At 39.1% G+C, this 12473-nt stretch overlaps 1 protein-coding gene across 20 annotated transcripts in view; it reads left to right on the top strand.

Annotated features, from left to right (window-relative positions):
• The window catches only part of DNTT (DNA nucleotidylexotransferase), a 358214-nt gene extending 350189 nt beyond the window's left edge, over nt 1–8025 (top strand). For 19 of the 20 annotated variants that reach the window (XM_059730000.1, XM_059729999.1, XM_059729987.1 and 16 more), the window contains one exon: nt 7471–8025. In XM_059730000.1, the coding sequence (XP_059585983.1) occupies nt 7471–7557 (87 nt within the window). In that variant the 3' untranslated portion in view covers nt 7558–8025. Of the gene's footprint in view, nt 1–931; nt 981–7470 lie in introns of all 20 variants that reach the window. The other variant, XM_059729995.1, reaches the window with a different exon arrangement.
• Nucleotides 8026–12473: the final 4448 nt, after the last annotated feature.

Here is a 12473-nt window from a genome sequence, read left to right on the forward strand (position 1 = left end):
CCAGGAAATATTTCATTGGCCATAATTTCCCACAAAATCAACCTGCAAAAAAGTGTATTATTCATATAATATGCTGTTTTAGAATGTCCCAATGCTTACTGCAATATAAAGACAACGTGACAATCACTGAAGTCAGAGATCACTGTCTGCTAGTGACATAGTGTATGTGAAGGTGTCAGTCAGTGAAGTAAAAATGTTTTAGTGCCATCTTTTTTAAGAAATTAAATGCAATGCCTATGACCCTCCCACTCAACGACGAGGGGCCAGAACACTGGAAATGACCATGGAGTCAGCTCTTTGTGTTGTGACCAAGCCATGAAAATTGCTTTGTTTCACTGCAAGTTAAATAGACCCCTATCTATGATCTCAAGAGGTCTCATACTTCAGGGAGGGCATTCATCTTCCAGCTTTCCTATATTTCATGTTTCACAGCATGAAGAAGGGTAGGAATAGTATCCTATTGAATATTTTAAGGAACTACAACAACTCGTGCTACCTTATGACTGGGGAAAATAAGGTATAATATAGATAGGTCTTTGAGAGGTCTTTAATACGTAAGTTACACCACGATCATGTGTGCATTTCTCAAATGACCTTGAAGATAGGAAAGCAGCAATGTGTATATTTTAAAATGAGAACAAATATCTTTTGGGTGGCATTTGCAAACAGGTTGCCATTGCTTGTCTATTCTTTCTAAGGAACCAGAGCAAAGTCCATATCAGAGATAGTAGTTATCCCAATTTTCCTTCTCAGCGGAGAAGCTCAGGATATTTAATAACAGATAGAGAAAATTTACTGCTGATTCTACCACCAGATGACTCTTGCTCTAAAGTAAGGAGTATATAGTATGTGACAGTTTTTACTGAACATTTTATACCTTTCATCTCTGAGGACTTCATTTTTTAATGTTGTTGGTTGGCCTTTTTTGCAGGTGTTAAATCCACTTTTATTAAATAGATTACATCTGGTGCTAGGAAATGGTAAGTACTAGCTGATACTTTAGGAGTTAAGTCTTGGACTACTGTGTCATCAGTTCACCTATGAACTGCTGAGGTGACAATAAATGTGATTAAAGTCCTCTAGTGAGGGATGTGTAACTTTTTCTATTTTAATTACACAATTCAGTAGATTTGTTTTTTGTTATTTGGTAATGATGATAATGAGAGAGTGACTGAAGGCATGGAAACTAAATACAAATGTTTCTATTTTGAAGGTAGGTAAGCAAAATAGGTGAAGATGACTGTGTCTTTGCAATAGCTACTGCCCATTACAAACATACAGGAAAAGAAAAATCAAACCAGCATGCTTGCTATTCAAGGATGTTTGTGTTTTAGGTATAAAAATTGCATTTTAAAAGCTTATTATAGCTTATTATAGCGTATGATGGCTCTCACATAAGGTAGATATACTAGAGTGCCTTAATTGGCCTACTGGAGAAAGGTCCTTTGTTTTGTATCTGTCAATCAGCATTTTCCACATGGTAAAAACCAAACTTTGTTTACTTTGGGCTTTCTTCCCCCGTACATCTACTAGATTGGATGAAATATCTATTACCTGCAGAAGAAATAGCTTAGTCATCATAAGACTGCTTGTTATGCATGTTTCTTCCTATGCAGATTGCAGTCCAATAACAAAAGGAGAAAAGGGGCGCCGCTGAATCTTTGATTTGCAGTAATCCACAGTGCTTTATAACCCTGAATGTACAGAGGAGTACGAACTCCTCCAAAATTGCTTTTCTTCCCCCCAAACAGCATGATGGGTTGACCAATTCTCTATTTGACCAATGTTTAACCAATACTAGAATTTGTATTGATCAATTAATATTTTAATTAGTTGGCTTCATAACAGTAGCAATGAATTTAAGGATACTAGTAGCATGACATCTATTTGAACTTTGGGATTACCAATTAGGAAATCATCAAGTAGTACTAAGTGTATGTGTTCACTCTCTCTACTTCACTTTTATTAAAGATATTATTGATCGTTAATGCCAAAATGAAAAGTAAGAGGTAGCAATTCACATAAAAAAAACATTTGGAAGGCAGCTGTTCTGCATTAAGTGTTGTTAATGGGCATGTTTGCAACCACAAATGTAATATTTACCTCCATTGAAGTAACAGAATTGATTAGATGGGATAAGGAGAGAGAGAGCACGAGCAGTTGCTTCAGACCATGCCTTTTTTCTGTGAGTTTGATTGATTAAGAACATATCTTGGCTCTGTTGCATATTGGTAAGGAGCTGCAAAATTTCACAGCTAGGTTCATTATTTACTTCTCTTTGTGAGCAAAAAGAGGGGAAAAAACAAAAGAAGAAACAACAGTGTTGATTGTAATCAAATATGCATCATTGTATTAACTCAGTACAGACTGATACAGAGGCAGGATAATAGGTTATGATTAACATTAATACCACTTACAGTGCTGAAGTGGTTGGTAGATACCAACGAGAGATTCATTAAGAGACATGGGTTGTAGCTACTCAGAAGAACAGCATGTGCTTTGTATTAGATTCCCCCCCACCCCTGTCAAGCAAACAAAATGCTCTGCTCCCAGAAGAGGCTTGTGTATTAAGCAGGGTGATGAACACTTTTTTAAAGGGATGTTATTGTCTAACAGAAGTGGGAAGTAATTTGGGGTCCCAGAGACATGAAGTATGTTAAGAAGCATACCTAATAGATATCTACAGATTTTGAAAATACCTTTTTTATTTTACTTTATCCTTTCAGGGTTTCTGCAATGGTTTATATATGAGGATTGCCTTTTCTTGTCAAGAGAAATAGAAGGAAAGAGAGAAATCCAAAACCTGTCCTCCCACACAGAGCAGAGAAAAATAATTGTTTTGCATGACTTTTGCCTCTCTAATTGAATGAGTTTGTGCATAGTTTGTTAAACTGTGGAGAAAAAAATTATTATTATACAATCAAAACAGATCTCTCAAAGCATAATGTAAAATATAGCACTGGATCCTCTTAATCTTCTGTGAAAGTGCTGCATGTATGCTATGATCCATGCTTTCTTCCCAACTGCCCCCATCCAGTATCCATGATTTAGAAGTAATTCAATAAACAGAGACAGGAAGCAAGCAGGGTTAGGAGATGAGCCGGTTTGGATCTCTCCAATTACCATGGTGACCAGACTACCCAACTGGTTACCTTTCCACATTCCAAATACTAGTGGATAATAGGTGCTACCAAGTACTTGATGTCATTCCCAGAAGTACAGTCATGAAGTAATGTTAAGTGTTCACCCTTCCAAAACTGTAGCAACTGATGTTTTATCATTCTTACTACTTTTTCAGATATTGCAATATCTGGAATGATGCTCTCATAGCACTGCATGGGAATTTGAGGAGTTCGGTAAAGTAGTTAAGAGTGCCTTCCTGTGACTCCATAGCCATGAGCTGAAGTCTTTCCCCAGGCTTGTGTTGAACATTGCTTCCCAGTCAGCCTAGCTATAACTGGGTACCTGGACAGCTGGGCTTGAAAGTCAAAGGTTGCTCGATTAGATCTAGTCACATTATTCCCTTGTGTGCTGTTGGTTACAGACACTGTCATGCCTTACCCCTTGGTCAGCCCAACCAATCACCTAGGCCCAACTTGGTAGATATTTTGCTTTTGCTCTCTGTTCTTAAATGTTGCCTTTCCTCCTATTTTTACATTTTTCACTATATCAGAAAGGATTATGGGGAAATATATATTTTTTTTAATGATGCTTTCTGTAGTGTTCTCTTTTATTCCTGGAGATTGTTTGCTTTTAATTAGTTCAAATATAAACATTGGAATAATCTGTATTCAGAAAATAAACTTTATTATGGCAGATATAATATTGAACTTGCAATTCATTGTGAATTCATGATTATGAGCAGTTTTCATACTTTGGCTATTTACAATCAAAATCTATAATATTTAAGCACCTGGCCAGATTTTGGATATTTACATGCTGGGACTTTCACATGTAAAAACCAGAAGCTGGATAGAAAGTCCTTTAATAATAAGGCCTTTTTCAAAGGTCATGAGCAGGTGCTTATTTTTAGCAGTGGTCTGATGTGGGAGGGAGTGGAGCAGTGGGGCAAAGCCTGTAGTTGGTTCCTGAGACCAGGTAGCTGCTTGTCTGAGGAATCATGGGGAACCTTGGTTTAGGAGTGAGGAAGTAGAGCAGGATACAAGCATTCATTCTTACAAGAGAAACTTGTTAACCTAGAAGATTGTTTTTCCTAGAGAGGGTGTGTTTCCTCTGGGAGAAATTGAATGAATGCTTGTACGCTCCTAGTTTTTACCAGGACAGTGGCAGTTCTCCCAGTAAAAATGGCCTGTGCATGGCTTAAGTCTACAGCTGTTAAAGCAAAATCAAGATGTTGAGTTCATTCCATTAGATGCAATAGTCATCTTCAAAACAGTAAGCCAAATTGTTCTCTAAGGAATATATGGCTTGCCATGAAAATTGTCTTAGTCATACAGAATTAGTTATGTTAAAGTGGGAACAGTTCTACCTAACTGGTTAGACTTGATTATTATTGTGGTCAAGAGACTGGCTATAAACAGATACCGGACATCTTCAATAAATCTAAAGTGTTATACCACCAGTTGAAATCAATGGATTTATAGTGGGGCTTGATGCAAAGTCCTTTAAAATCAATGGAAAGACTTCCATTGTCTTCAGAGGGCCATGGTTTAGGTGAGGAACATTTTGTTCATACCAGGTCTCACCAGCAAGTGGCATATGAATCTGGAATATGACTGCCAAGTAATTGTGTGATGTAACCAAGTAGCTTCTAGGCTTGGTAAAGCACCAACAAACATGGGCTGTTCTGAAGAGGAAGAAACTGATAAAAGGTTTTAAAAAGTACCTGATTCCATTGTTCAACATTTAAAAAAAATCTTTAATGTTAGAGTAAGGAATAAATACTACTGCTACTCACTGCTAAACTTATTTATAAGTACTTGCCTGTTTAAGGTAAGCCTGTCTCCAATTCTCAAAAAAAAAAAAAAAGCAAAAATGTTACATACTGTTACAAAGCTTGGCAGTAATTTGCTGAGAGAAATGACTTATAGTTACCTTGGCTAGATTCAATTGTGTATCACTGAGAACTTCCCTTAAACACCTGTTTAACAGCTTGGCAACACTGAAAGCATGAAATCAGAACCGCATATCCTTCTGCCTGCTAAGTTTATTGGAACTTTAAAGGCTTATAGATACATTCCTCTTGAACCCTCTAACCTCTGCTACTCAATTCAGTCCTCATAACCTTTCTAACACAGTTAAACTAGCTTTCATTTTGTTTTGTGGTCCTGAAAAATAGCTTTTAAGGAAGTTGCCAGTTTTAACTGTCTAGACTATTCACATTAAAAGGTGCTAGCGAAAGGGATCTACATTTCAAATGCTCTAAATGGCAGAGGTGTTTCCAGTAAAAGTTTTGATTCAGGTAGCTCTATTGTGGAAATAGGGCCCAGGTGTAATATGGAGCCACTATCAAGGTTGCCTATATACAACTGTGGAGGCTGCTCTGATGTACTATAAATACACCACATCATAGCAGACTCAATTAATTGAGTCTGCTTCAGCGTGTTTAGCATGTTCCACAATTACAACACTGCAGCCAGCCTCCACATCCCGTGTATCAGCATCCCTGTGCTTCAAAATGGTGGCAGGGTATAGCAGTGTTTTAGATAAAATGCCCCTGCTGCCATTTTGAAGCATGGGGAAACTTATACACAAGGCACTCTGGGCACTTTAATTAGACTGGCTATTGGAACCGCTCCAATTTAGAGCACCCCCCCTACCCCCCAATTGTCAGAGCACATATATAACTGCCCCAAGTTTGCAGGCTCAGTTCTGCCCTGTGCCAGAGCAAAGGTTGGGAACTGGAAAGGACTGGGCTTTGCTTGTACACTGGAAAAAGGATAGCATATTTTAGGTTGTGCTGTTGGGAGATCTCCTGCCAGCAGAGTCGCATTGTGCCAGCACATTACTGGGCCTCTCTTGATCTGATCACAGACAGTCCTTCCTGCTCCTTCTTCTTATTTTGTAGGGCAGCACAGCTCTGATGGAGACGTTGGTAGGCAGCAGAGTGGGTACAGATACTGACATAACAATTTCCATAGCTTTATACTGGCCAGAGACTCCATCTACACAAGGAAAATCCTTCAGGGAATTTTCCCATCCAGTTTAGATTCCCTCTGTCATGTATGACCAGTGCTGAAAAAACTTTAGATCACTAGAGAATTGGCCCCTGTATTCTTAATGGCTCTGAAGTTTGTGATTGTTCAGATCTCAGATTTTGATTGAGGGCCATCTCTTCTGAAATACACAACTCTCTCAGTTGTCCTGCTTCCAAACTCCAAATAGTGGGGTCTAGCACTGCTGGGGCCTGGATATTTAATGCAGTTGTACTGGTATAGTTTACAGTGGTTTTGTACACAGATATAAATTAAACTTGGATCTGAAATGGACAGATGAGTAGCTGCAGGCAGTAGATGGTTATTAATGTACCTCACAATGAGGTGACAAGGGAACAGGTATTAGCTTGTTTACCATCAGCAAATAGTTAGTTTAGGATGAGCTGCTGAAACACAACACCTGCAAGGTATAACTTTTTCCTTACAATAAGTGTATAACTTACCCAGATCATCAGACTAATCCTACATCAGATTGAAACTATACTGGTGTACTGCATGTTTATATAAATATTATGTATTTTTATAGATGCATAGATATGTTTACCACTTTATCACTGATAAAATGTTGATTTTAGTGGGGTAATGTGCCCACTCCCTCAGTCTGTTTCATTACTATCTCATCACAGTGATGAAAGCAATGTATAGCTACTTTAAGTGACCATAGTATACCATTAGGTAATGAGTTAAATGCTTGTTCCTGATTTCTGCACTAAAGTGCACAGGTATGTAAATGCAAGAACACATTTTACTGGGGCAGGTGAAGAGATCAGACTCTAGTTGTCTATTCCACTAACATTTTCTGATCACTTGCCCAGACACTTTTCTATTTTTTTTTCATAGAAAATTGTGTAAGTGTTGGAAATTGGGAAAGTTTTGACACTTTTGAGATTTGCCCATAAATAATTAGTTGCAATCACAGTGAACAGATCTTTTTAGAACAGTGCTATGTTAATTTATAAAACACTGATGGGCTAGTTAGGAAAGCCAAGCTTTAGGCCCCAAGGAGGGAGAGTCTTAGCTTTCATTTAATAATTAAGTAAGTTTGCAGTCCTATTCCTCATAGAGATATCCTTGAAAATGTAAACTACTTATCAGAGATGAAAGTAACAAGCACCTTGGCTCTACTTCTACAGCATAAGGTCATCTTTGTGCATAGTGATGTGGAAATGGAAAAGGGAGACTAATGGACACGTTGGGCAGGAGTGTCAAATATTGACTAAGTTTTAAACTTCAAGAATGTTCATTTAAATCTACTTCCCTAACTCATGTTAACTTTTTTTTTTATCCTTTGCAGAGGACATTTCTCAAAGCTGAAAGTGAACAAGAAATTTTTGCCCATCTTGGCTTGGATTACATTGAACCATGGGAAAGAAATGCCTAAACAGCTTTGCCTGAATAACTTCATCAGCACTTAGAACATTGTCAGTGTCTGCTTGTAGACTTCACTGCTATAGCACCTTTTGAAATGAGATATGCCTCAAATATCAGTGTGCCTTCGCTGTTTATCAAGAAAATTATGGGAAAAAGTTAGAATTCATTATAGATGCTAATATTTTAAGTGCTTGTAGAAAATAATATGTGGGAGATGAAATTTCATCACAAGTTTTGGACAAGAGTGTCAAGTTAGTGTGTTTTGAATGTTTTCAGACATTGTGCTTGGTAGTTGTGCAAGAACAGATTGTGAAATTTTAATAATAGGTTAGCCAATCACTTGTTTAGGGTGGTTTAGATGAGGATAACCCTGTCTTGAGTGGGGGGAAGAGGGCAGTTGGACTTAATGACCTCCTGAGGCTCTGTCCAGCCCTACTTTGTTTTGATTCTGTGAAATAAAAACCTTACGTAAAAATGATTGTTTTGTGTCACTCTCTGTATTTCCTTCAAATCCTGCACCTCATGGTGCTCAAACATTTATTATGGCAACTGGGGATAATTGTGACACACGGAACTGTTAGGCTTTGTCTGGTACCTGAGAACGGTCACAAGAGTGGCAGAGAAATTTAGGAGCTGAAGGGACTCCTAAAACTCAGGATAATAATCCTGTGCCCAGTCATACCTTGTCATAACACAAAGCAGACCTGTCTTAGGACAGAGTCTGGGACACAATTTGCCAAGAAGGTAAATTCCAATATTAGAGATGAATTGTATCAGTGGCTATTAGAGCAAATTGGGAAATGTGCTTCTGTATCATGAAAATTCCCAAGATTTCAACATTTTCCTGTGCACTGGATTCATGGTTTTATGAAACATGGATCAAGACCCCTTAGTGTAGCCAATAAGTAAATATTGGAACAATTGGGATGTAGGTGGCCTGTATCGGAGTCTCTGCTTTTCCAGCTGCACACCAAGTACTTGAACCACAATATCCCAAATCTTAGCTGTCCTAACTACCATGTTATTGATTATTCTCTATTGGGGCACTCTCTGTATCATGCTAGTGCTGATCTACTTTCAAATTAATAATTAAATATTAATTGAGAAATTTGAACCCAAATGGTCCACATCCCAGATGAATGTCCTTGGTCTACCTTGACCAGACATTCTTTCCTGAACCTGGAAAGTCTTTGTAACTGATAGCTTCCCTTAAAAAGTATTAAAAAATCCATATTTTATGCCAAAGCATTTTTTCTTAGAATACTCATGGCCCATTTTAGTGTCTATTATAGAAACAATAACAAGATTTGTAACATATTTATGCTTTAATGCAATTCTTCCTAACAAGAACATGTTTTGCTTTAAAATGTAAGGTAATTAAAATGTAACTATTAATTTAAGTTGTAGATTAAAGGTGATGACAACACCAGGAGTGGCCAACTAATTTTCTCTCTAAAAGCAGAGAAACTCTGAAGGCTGATTTCACATCTCCAGATGATAAGGGAGAAAAGGAGAGTGAGGGGGACCATGTACAGCTATTATTACTAATAGTAATGGCTTCCCATATTTAAATTATATCAATATCCCATGGCAAAGTGGACTTTAAAGGTTCCACGTATGCATAAAATATGTCAAAACTAAGAAATAAATTGACAAAACTACTGGAAGACTGATTTAAAGTGCTGAAGTTACAGCTGGTAAGAGGTAATTATAAATAGGAACCCTTCAGAAGCTGGTCCCAAAAAGTATTGTGTTTTTAATTTAGTACCACTGTGAAGATAAGTTCTAGTACACATTTTATATGCAAGCATTGGACTCTAGTTAATGAAATAAATAGAAAACTACCCATTCTTTAATCTGTGGTAATCCTAATTCATAGTGACTAGGTTTAGTAAAAGGAATGTTTTGTAAAAGTATAGGCACAAATTTGTGACAAAGACACTTACATGACAGGTTTGAAACCGAAACATTATTCTCACGTTTTTACTGGTCCCAGTCAACTAGGGAATGGATTCTCAAAATTGAATTAAACTGTATTAAAATTAAACCAGGGAAATAGAAAAATGTGATAATGGCATGGAATTTTATTTTTTGCCTGAGCCAATAAATCCATTCCCTTATATGAAGCTTTGCTAACTGAGCTGAAAATATAACGCTACCTTCAAAATTGCTGTAACTAGAAAGCACTCATATTGTTTTCTGCTTCATCATCATGCCACTACATGAAGTACTTTCCACAGTGTTTCACATCAAGATGCTGACACTGAAGCAGCAATGAGATTTTTTTCAGTCCTAGTGCATAAGAACAAAAGCTTTAGCTGCTTTCCCAGATATACTTCTTCAAGCAAAAATTTGTTAGAAATTATATATTCTGGTGGTGCTGTTTCTGCAGATTTCATACCACAGAAGAAGTATTTAACATTCTTATAATCCACAGAAAGAAGCTTTTGCAACCTATAACTCCCATTTTCCCTGTATATGTGTTTCTCATAATTATGCCACCTGTAGGAAGAAGTATGACAAACAGAGATATACCAAAGTTTCTAGTATGGGAGAAAATATGGCAACGTTTTGTCCTTTCTGTCACTTCCTTCATTTTGAAAAATATTTTGGCATATGGGAAAATAATATTGCAAATGTCTTGAAAAAGAATGACAGGATTGAATAACAAATATTTACAGTGAATTAATGACTTACAGCATTATTATTGTTAGGGGCAAGATTCTTTGCCCTGTCTTATGCAGGAGGTCAGACTAGATGATCATAGTGGTGCTTTCATGAAGTCTATGAAAAAGTCACTTTTTGTATTTACACCTGTCTGAAAGGAGCAGCTATACTAGTTATTACCATAGTCATCACAGCATTCTGATAATGGACACCAGTGTAAATTGGGAAGTGACCTGAAACATTCAGAGTTGGACTGTATGTCAAATATGAGGCTTAGAAGAAATTGGTAACAAAATGGCCTCTGATAGTGCTGCATTGCCCAAGTCACAGCATATGCCAAGGCAAAATGAAGTATATGTTGTTAGCAGAGGATGGACACAGGAACAGAAACAAATTTCATAACAAGGACAAGTAGGTCATTTCTTGAAAGAGAAGGAGTGGAAAAGAAAAACAACAAACAAACCAAAAACCCCAATAACAACAAGAGGAGGATTTAAATACCTAATATTTAATCAGCTTCAACTTGTTACAGAACAGTTATTAACTATGCCATATTTTAAGTAATAACTGAGGCCATGGGGATTACAGAAGCTGTGACCAGACCTGTAGCAGTGGCTATCTCCCTGCTTCACGATTCTGCACCCCTCCCCTTCCCTCCCCCCCCAGGGAGGACAGACCACACTGCAGGAGCAGCAGTCAGAGATTTTTTTTAAGTCCCCAAATCAGGTAAAAATCCTGCCTGCTTCCCCCTCCAGCAGCTCCTCTTTTCTCAACTCATGCTCCCCTTACCCCTCTCCTCCCATAACTGCCGCTGTCCCTAGGGCTAGGGACACACATTCAAAAAGCCTGAGCCTGAATTGATTCAATGTTTGCAGGTTAGTCTAACCTGCCCTGGTTGAATCAGGTTGCTACTGCACAGACATTCTCTCTGGACTGAGGAAATGCAGGCACATGCCTGCACTGGCTCAGGCTTAGAAGCTGGGCTGGGGCGGGGGGTGCTAAAGCAACCCTCCCTTCCCTTCTCCAGTTCTGAGCTGAGTGGGGCATGGCCAGGCACCAGCAGGATGTTTGGATTAGGGAGCGGTTTAAACCCCCACCATGGCTTGCACAGTACTAGACATTTCCCTACTTGCTGCTCAACGGGCGGGAGTGTTCCCAGCCCCCAGATAGCACTCTGAGGCAAAGCAGGGATATACAGTGGATACATCTGTTGATGATACTGAGCTTTTCAATCTCCCTCTCCCTGCTTCTTCATACTGTCTGCAAACCTGACAGGCAAGGGAGTCAGCAGGTAGCTGATAGCACAGTGTTTAGCAGCCCATCAAAAAACAAAAGCCTCTCTCATTAATTCAAGCTCTTCTTAAACAGCTTTTTCCAAGGAAAGAATGGAGGGACATTATCAGGTGACACGTTGATTAGCTGCACAAAGCCCTAAGTGGACACTGTTCTGTCTGCCTGTCCCAATGAAATTGGAGACACATACACATACAGACACATCTCAGCATTAGCTAGCATACCACATGCCTAAGGTCCATGGGGCTGGGGTCCGTACTGTGGGAGATGGGAGGGGGGTCCTTGCTTGAGCAGCAAGGCAGGGAAAGCCAGGGAGACCCTGCTGTGCCTGCAGTCTGCACCAGAGCTCTGGCTAGGGAGCAGAGGGGTGGGGTCAGCCCTGTTCTCTGGAGCAGAGAGCACAACCCCGCCCAGCCCAGCCAAGCCAAGGGCTGCAAAGCATCTGGGATGCTGGGGAACTCTGGTTTAACTTAAACCAAGAAGGAGTCTGGGACAGACGTTGCATAAACTGGTTTGACCCAAATCAGTCAAGTCTACATTCAACCAGGTTTATCTTAATCCAGTTTAAGTCATTTTGAAACTGGTTTATATGCACTGAATTTATGTTCTGTTACAGGTTTAAATCAATTTCTAATCACTTAAACTGGTTTCTGTTTAATGTCTGTGCCTAGCCTGGCTGACCCAGGAGCAGGGGAGGTCCAGCCTGTCTGTGCAGGAGCTGAGCTTAGCTAGGGACAGTGTTAATGGTGGGTGGGTTCCACCGTCCTGTGTCTGCTCCCAAGCTGGCAGGAAACAAGTGGGGACCAGGCAGGGAAAAGCACCACTGCCACTGCTGCTGTTGTTGAGCTGATGGGTACCCTTGAACTTTCACTATGCATTTTCTACTTCGGGAACAGCTTTGTATGTTTTGAAAAGTTTTTTATCTAACCAAGGGCATAGAGTAGGTTGTTTAGGCTGGGGGAGATC

The sequence above is a fragment of the Alligator mississippiensis genome, chromosome 6 (genome assembly GCF_030867095.1).
Source record: "Alligator mississippiensis isolate rAllMis1 chromosome 6, rAllMis1, whole genome shotgun sequence".
In the NCBI taxonomy this organism is placed as follows: Eukaryota; Metazoa; Chordata; order Crocodylia; family Alligatoridae; genus Alligator; species Alligator mississippiensis.